This window comes from Papaver somniferum, chromosome 3, assembly GCF_003573695.1.
Source record: "Papaver somniferum cultivar HN1 chromosome 3, ASM357369v1, whole genome shotgun sequence".
Lineage (NCBI taxonomy): Eukaryota > Viridiplantae > Streptophyta > Magnoliopsida > Ranunculales > Papaveraceae > Papaver > Papaver somniferum.
The window spans coordinates 6,310,993-6,319,513 of record NC_039360.1 but is presented as its reverse complement, the minus strand read 5'-3'; the positions used below and the strand labels follow the sequence as shown (position 1 = coordinate 6,319,513).

The following is an 8,521-nucleotide window of genomic DNA, read 5'->3' as shown; positions in this document are numbered from 1 at the left end:
CAGATGCTACAAGGAGTTCGCTTTTCCTCTCTGCAGTTGAGGTTCTTTTATGACACTTGCTTTTCCCCTCATGTGTCTGGTAAAGTACTTCTTCGACTATCAATGCTTCGGTATGATTTTTTCTTATTTTTCTTTAGTGAGAAGTATGTAGTTGTTGATGCTTTTTCGTGACTAACTTAGTCATTGTGCTACAAGAACAAATAAATATCTTGTTGTAAAGTAGATGCTATGTGATGTAGCGAGGAAATAACATTTCTCTAGAATCAAATCTTAGTACAAATGAATATTTCGTCCCAGTGTTGTCTAAAGTTGAGTTGTACCTGATAATTGTGTTCTTTGAACATGGAACTTTTTGATCCAGAACTGCATTACTATTGCAGTACCTGCAAAGCTGCTATCTACTTATGGAAGTATATGGCAGAAGTTCATGAGCAAGAGTCTGTTCCAGAATTCAGACTGGGATTATAACAGTTACAGGACAAGATTTAGTGTTTACTAGATGTTATCAAAGTATTTGTTCTGGAAAAGATAGGGGATCTTTGTATTGATTTAGCTGCTAGATATTGCCCAGCTATGATTGGTGATGATGTTCTGCCTAGTGCAAATATCAACCCATTGGCGGCTTACACAGGCGACCTAAATCAGAAAGATTGCTATATAATCTTGCAGTACTTTAGGTGAATCTGTTCAGGTAATTTACGCAAGTTCAAAGTTTTCCTGCTCCGAATAAGTTAATGGAAATAGAGAGTAAAAGGTTTTTAGCTAACAATGTTATCTTGTTCACTACTTGTAGGCATGTAGCACCACTATCACTTATTTAGTTTGTTTCTCTCATCTCTGTTCTTCTTCAAATCAACAGAATTAAGTCCTAGACATCCAGAGATTCTGCTCATGCGCAGAATAGAATGCTAAATAAAAACAGTGAGTGATGTATGTTTTCCTTCTGACTCATCTGCGTCAAATACTTCTCTATCTTACTCTTTTGATCTGTCTCAGGTTCTCATCCCTACCCAGTCAAATTACTGGGTAAAATTTTGAGTCACGCTTTATGTGTACCTGACTCAAACCCAGATATTGCAGCCATAATACTGATGTGTAACTTCCGATTACACATGCCTATGATATGTGTAACTGCAGCTTACACATGCCATATGCATGTGTAACTTCCGATTACACATGCCTATGCCACTAGTAGGTTAATGATTTTATTTATTTCATGCAGTGAAGTTCGCCTATATATGGACTTTGTCCAAGTTTTTTTTAGTTGCTTTACCTCTTTTATCTTCCTTAACATTCGAAATGTGTTTTTTAGTTGCAAGTAAACAGGATTCAACAGTTAGGACTTTGACACTTTTGGATTGTCCTCATGGCTGGCTTTAAGATGCAAAATAGGCGTCCAAAATTAATTGTGTTACAACGCTCAGATGGAATGTGAGTGTCCTAACTTTATTATTGATTGCTCTTCCAAACTTGTGTGTAATTTTTTGGATGCTAGTTACACATGCTAATATATATGTGTAACTAATGACTACATATGCATATGCATGTGTAACTAGGACTTACTAGGAAATATATCTCGATGCACATCATGTTTCAAATATGTTTGCCAGCTACAAGCTCAGCTTTTATCTACTCTGAGAAGAATATTATGTGATTTCTATAACCATATCCTTGCTTATCAGTTTACAGCCATGTGTACTCTACATGACAGTTTGCACGTGTAACTAGAATTGGTAGACTATGGATGTGTAACTTATAGTTACACATGCTAATTTGGTGGGATATGCAGTTCTTAGAGGCATACATGCTGATCTAATTGAAATTCGTCTGTTGATCTACTAGTTTTGTGTTGTTTTGGCAGGGAAACACATTAGGAAGTTGTTTAAAGATGGATTTATCAGCTGCAAACCAACCCATATTTACTCTCGATCTCATAAGAACAAGGAACAATTGGATTGACTGCAAAAATGTCCGACAACCTTTCAGACTATTGGTAAATCGCTTTCTATTGATATTTTCTAGTATGTATCTTAATATGTATTTATATGGAAGTAATATGCTATTTATATCTTAATAGCATGATCACAAGGTCTGAAAATAGTAATATGCTATTTCTTTCTGGTAGTGGCTTTTATAACTACGTCATGAACCCTAATGTGTGCCCCTTAGAATCCTAACAGGCTCAAAAAGTCATCCCACTGGCACTGGACTGGATCATAAAGTGGCTAAGCCCCAAAATATTACTTATTCAAGTATCAAGTAAAACCGGTCTTCGTGACAGTCAACCCTTAGTCCAGGTTCTTTAATTTTCGAAAATTAGATACAAAAATGCCAGTTCTTTTGTTGCTAACTCATACTTTGCATTATGTTACCAGGTCAGCTCATCATGAACAATGAAACTTAACTAAAGCAAGAGAAGTTAATGAAAATTGCGCTTGATACTACTACAAGGTTAGTCCAGCATGCCTCAGTCTATATTTTGTTTCTTATTCTTTGTTTGCTCGGAAATGCTGAACCTTTAACTCCTAGCTTTACTGCAGAAATCAGTTGTTTAAACATTATACACTTGGTAATCATGCTTATGTTCTTGCCTTTATTGATTCTGGTGTTGAATTCCAATATGGATGTGTAACTCATAGTTACACTAGTCAGTTGCATGAGTAACTGCTAGTTTCACTACTTAGATGTATGTGAAATTGAATATACATTGTTTTTCATTTAATCTTATAAAAAATAATTGCTTGTTGTTATATTTTAGGTCTCGCTGGAACTGGAGTTGATGTTGAATACACAAGTCAGACGCATGTGTAACTCTCAGTTACACTAGATAGACGCATATGTAACACTCAATTACACTAGATAGATGCGTGTGTAAATTCCAGTTACACACGCTAAAAAATTGTTGTAAATGAATATTAAAGTTGGATATTTTTTTTTGATGTGTAACTTGTGGATATACATGCCGTATGCATGTCTAATTTCTGTTTACAAATTCACACTGTACTTTAATAATTTTGGGCCTAGATTTAATAATTTCGGGCTTAAATTTAAATTTTATTTTATTTGGGTCTTGACAATAAATAAAAGGGCATGAATGTCCTTTAATAACTCGGGACCTAGATTTAAACTTCTTTTAATTAAGGGCCTCATATTATGGGTTATCCATGGGTCGGGCCTTAGCCTAATTTCCCAATAAACAATTATTGGTAGTCACACATGACATGACAATTAACAATACCCCCACATGCACATAGAAATGAGATGGCCCGTAACATCTCATGCACCAGCTGAATCATACCCTTAATCTAAATCATGAAACCGAAAATTGTCCGTCAATAACTACTTCGTTAGAGGCGAATACATAACACCTAACCGGAAAGTCTTTAAATAAACCCACATGAATCACATGATATTTATCGCTCGTTGGGTTGGGACAATTGAAAACCTAAGAATGGGGTAATCCAATTCTTGATATTAGATTCCAAAAAATTCCATTCAAATTGTAAAAATTTGGGTTCGATTGAGTAAATTCAATCATCTTTATTTTTATCCTGGAATCCAATTCCATTGCACTATTAGACCAATACAATAGAAATCTACTATTTTAAAGGGAATTGGATTCCTAGGAATTAAATTATTTAATTACAAAGAGTTCATTTGTCCCGTTCGGTTCAAGGAATCGGGTGCACTCCATAGAAATTGGATTACCCAGCATCGAATTCCTTGAAACGAACATGCTGTTATTCTCACCACTATTTCGTAACCTATGTCAATTTTTTTTTATAAAATCTGATATTAAATGGAAGCTGATTTTTAGTGATATAATCCTTTTGAAAGTTATGTACTTTTACCAAAAACTAGTGCATTACGAGATACCAAATCTAGCCATCAACTAATTTTAGTTTAAACAGTTGGTTTTTAAAGTGCCAGATGGCAAGATTACACATCTCAGGTTATGCTCATTTTTCATAGCAATGTAAAAACGTGCAAGAGGAACATATACCAAAAAATACCATCAAACTCACTGTCGTTTGAGTTTTACAAGAATATTGGGATCAGAATCGTGATATAATGCCCCATGTCAATGGACCCTTATACATTAAATAGCAACAACTATGTTTTGTTGATAGAAATAAACATGATTGGTACACAGTTACCAACTTTAACGAGAATTACCAAAATAAATTTTGATCATCGAATCATAAGTATTTCATTCCACAAGAAACGTTTACATGATGGTTTTAAAGTGAAGCAAGTACATCATAACTTGAAACAAATACAAAAAAAGATACAAAACGTAAATAAACCGCGAAGAGAAAGAACGATCTATCACGATATCACCCAAATCTTGTAATTTCATATTAGAGAAGAAATGGTACTCGAAACCATAATTCGACCATTTTGACAAATTTTCTTCTTGGAAAAGAGATGCTCCTATGACAGAGGAGTAATTTTCCCAAAAACTCTTCATATGCAGCGACTAACCCGGAAACCTAGATCGATTTTTCTGATAAAAATAAATTTGATCTTCGCCCGTACTGAATCGCCGATGCATTTTTATCAAAAAAACCAAACACAAACAAATCGTTAGAAAGAAACACTATAAAAGTATAAATAAAATCACCCAAATAGCCAAGATAAGAATCGCTCTAATACCGAAGATATCATTAAAAACAACAAAAATAACTTTTAAATCAAAATCAATGATACCTAATATTACATAAAATAAGAATGCTCCTACTCTAAAAGACCAAATCTGAGCATTGGAGGAAAACGTAGATCGATTTTTTCCCCTAATTTTTTTAGAATAAATTCCCAAATCTATATCTATACAAAAATAAAACAATCCTAACTTTCTAAATCCACTGAAGTTAATACATGCATTACATATTCCTATAACCTCTGAAATGGATCATGTCTTCCTCTCAAAAGACCGTGGTATGTTTTTCCTTTTAATATATTTTTACGTGTCAAACCGACCATTAACCCATTAAACGATGCTACCTGGTCCTGTAACCAAGCTACAGACATTAGTTTGATTTGTGTCTTACCTTTTTAGTTCGCGAAATAATTAAGCTTAATTAAGCCTGACCAACCAAGACATTATATGCCAAATATATAAATCATCATCAAAAGCAACTAGCGAGTAGAAAACCATTATTAATCGTACGTGTATATCAGCAAAAACGAAGTATAGCGGCCGATGATGAGGTGATGAGACTTGTCTTATTACACTAGTTGGTGGTATACTCTTATAGATATTATTAGTAAGAACTTTAAGCCTAATTCCATTGTTAATCAGTATTTATTATAAAAGCTACGTTGTTCGGAGTTATTAGTATAACAATATCTATCTCTAATTTTCAGTTATTTGCTTATTATGTCGACGATGATGAGTACTAATTCATCGCCATCTCCGTCTTCATCACTGATACTGGATCAACCTACCAAAACTTCATCAGTATCATTGAAGTTCATCTATTTTTTTCGGAGAGTATATGGCGAACATTATCCTCCTGGCTTTCTTAGAAAGGTTATTTTATTTTGACCTTCTTGATTCCAAGTTAGTCATATATATATGAAATTGTAGTAATTTTTTAGTTAAATTATTTACTTGTTTGTTTGATAATCATCCGATCCTCTTAGTCATATATATGAAATTGTAATAATTTTCAGTTAAATTATTTACTTGTCTGTTTGATAATCATCCTCAGGTGTTAGCAGAGTTAATAGCTACGTTTCTATTGGTTTTTGTGACTTGCGGATCAGCAGCATTAAGTAGCAGTGATGAAGGCAGAATCTCCAAGTTAGGAGCTTCCATTGCCGGTGGACTTATTGTAACGGTTATGATATATGCAGTTGGCCATGTTTCAGGTGCTCATATGAACCCTGCCGTCACTTGCGCATTTGCGGCTGTAAGGCGCTTCCCATGGAAACAGGTAATCAAGCTGAACCACTAACTGATATAGCAGACTGGATCACACTTGCCGATCTCGAGATATGCAATTGTATGTTGTGTCATGTCAGGTCAAGTCACAAAAAAAAACAGGTGGTAGAATCGTAGACGTAACGGGAATAACTGTGTACCTCATAGACCATGAGTGGTATTAATTTAACTTATTAGACCGTTTTAACTGAGAAAAGTCACACAAGTAACCTTGAGAAACATTCTTGCGGATCCTTTTTTACAAGAAAAACCGATGGATAGATTCCTAAAGGCATCATCACTGCTGTCATCTTCTTATATGAGGTTATGCAAAGACTAAAAAATAAGACAAATTTTAAAAATTGGTAATGAAGTCAACTTGTTGATTATTGTTTTTGGCGCGTTACTCTAAATACAAAATAAAATAGTTCTAAATTGGACAGGATATCTGAATCTTTTACCGTGGGATTGATTTGATGTAAGTTGTGAATACTAGGACATGCTTTATATTTTTAAAATCAATCGTGAGATCTCAGGATAATTTTCAAAAGCATCCTCGGCGGGTGAAAAATCATGAGCTCAAAAATCATTGAATTCATTTAGATAATTTTGAAAAGAAACCCACTTAAAATGAATAATCTAGCTAATTAACAAAACATTGCATTTAAAATGATTTTTGTTGACGTGACTTATTTTGTTATTTCTAGTAATAATATCTTTAAAACAATAAAAAAAACATTTACTATAATTAATTCCAATGTGTTTCTGTAGGTACCCTTTTATGCTGCAGCTCAACTAACTGGAGCATTGGTTGCATCATTTACCCTTCTAATTTTACTGCGCCCTATCAAAAACATAGGAACTACTTCTCCTTCCGGAACTGACTTTCAAGCTTTAGTGATGGAAATAGTTGTAACATTCTCCATGATGTTTGTCACCGCAGCAGTTGCCACTGATACTAAAGCAGTAAGTAATCTTTTGTTCTCGTTAATCTCCTGCGCAAAACATTTGGATTAATTTATCATCAAAATTGCAGGTTGGAGAATTAGCAGGCATGGCAGTTGGTTCTGCAGTTTGCATCACTTCTATATTAGCCGGGTATATATGCAGCTAAATCACCAGAATATCTTTACAGAACATGTATAAAGCATGGACCTAAAGTTGGTTTGATTTTGCTTTTAGGCCTGTGTCAGGTGGATCGATGAACCCAGTGCGGACAATTGGTCCTGCAATTGCCAGCAAACATTACAAAGGAATTTGGGTGTATATTGTTGGACCGTTATTCGGGACACTAACAGGTGCATGGTCTTATAATCTCATACGAGGCTTGGAGGATCCAATTGCACCATCACCAGGGTCATCTTCCATTAGGATTCGTCGATCCCAACGCAATTACGATGAGCAACCAGATGTACCAAACAAAGATCCTCTCGAGATTATCTAGTTATTCTCTCTAAATTCATTGTTGTTGCATTATTTAAAACCCATTGCAACTGGGATTATTGTAATTGGTGGCTCTTATACTTAATGTAAGAGTGAAGCAGTGCGGAAGCTTTGAATAGATATCCAAAACTCATGTTTCCAAGATACCACTCTCGGGGAAAACATTATTTTTCATTAATCAAAATCTTCTCCCTCTAATATGAAAACATGGAGCTCTTTATATAAATAACTCATTTTCAAATAATCAAATTTTCCTAAATAAATTATCAAAATGCTTATTACCAAAACTAAGAGATATTTCTAACTAATATAAAATCCCTAACTAAATTATTATATTTCTAGAATACTCAATAAATGAAAATAACTTAACTAATTATAATATATTCTGCTACATTTATTAAAATAAATTAAAGAATAGTAGAAATATGCAAGCATATTTAGTTTCCATGAATACTCCACCATTCTCCCCTTCTCAGAAGGAATTCGTCCTCGAAATTTGCTGGTATAATTGCTTGAATTCATGGTTCTTTGTGGAAACTTTTTATAATTATTTGGCAAATGCAACCTTTCCAAAATTGTTACTGAAGAGATAATGACATTTGCATTGGACTAACAATACATGTTGCTTCAAGAAAACAAGGATCAATGCATTTGGAACATACTGAAACCTTATCGCCAGGATAAACATCATAGATTGGTGGTGAATTCCAATCCACGATGAATTGATATTTTTCAGTTACAGAACAAGAAAAAATATCGTCAAACCTTTGGATTTCAAGCTTTAACCCGGACTCTAATGAATCTCGCGGATTACGTGCAACTCCCTGAAATCCTTCCTCCTTGTCGCCAAGGAAGTTTTTTTGTTCATCACCGGTCACTTCCTCCACTCGTTGTAGGCTAGGACCATGATGGGGCTCTTGCTGATGATGCATTTCAGCCAATTGGATCGTTGAGAGCGGCTCTTCGAACAACACCATAATCTCTTCCTCGAAACATGATGCAGAAGCGTTGTCTGTCTCTGAACCAACTGAGGCAGTGCGGAAGCGTTGAATAGATATCTAAAACTCATGTTTCCGAGATACCACTCTCGAGGAAAGCACTACTTTTCATTAATCAAAATCTTCTCCCTCTAATATGAAAACATGGAGCTCT

At 34.6% G+C, this 8,521-nt stretch overlaps 1 protein-coding gene across 1 annotated transcript; it reads left to right on the top strand.

Annotated features, from left to right (window-relative positions):
* Positions 1 to 5,203: 5,203 nt before the first annotated feature.
* Positions 5,204 to 7,511, top strand: LOC113360885 (aquaporin NIP2-1-like). The gene is made up of 6 exons (XM_026604318.1): positions 5,204 to 5,211; positions 5,368 to 5,533; positions 5,715 to 5,939; positions 6,698 to 6,892; positions 6,963 to 7,024; positions 7,109 to 7,511. Exons 1-6 carry the CDS (start codon positions 5,204 to 5,206, stop codon positions 7,368 to 7,370), a joined length of 918 nt encoding a protein of 305 aa, XP_026460103.1. The 3' UTR covers positions 7,371 to 7,511.
* The last annotated feature ends 1,010 nt before the right edge of the window (positions 7,512 to 8,521 follow it).

Excerpts from the sequence above, each read along its gene's own strand:
- LOC113360885 (XM_026604318.1), top strand. Across the intron at positions 5,534-5,714 it reads CTCCTGGCTTTCTTAGAAAG|GTGTTAGCAGAGTTAATAGC; the intron begins GTTATTTTATTT and ends AATCATCCTCAG. Across the intron at positions 5,940-6,697 it reads GGCGCTTCCCATGGAAACAG|GTACCCTTTTATGCTGCAGC; the intron begins GTAATCAAGCTG and ends GTGTTTCTGTAG.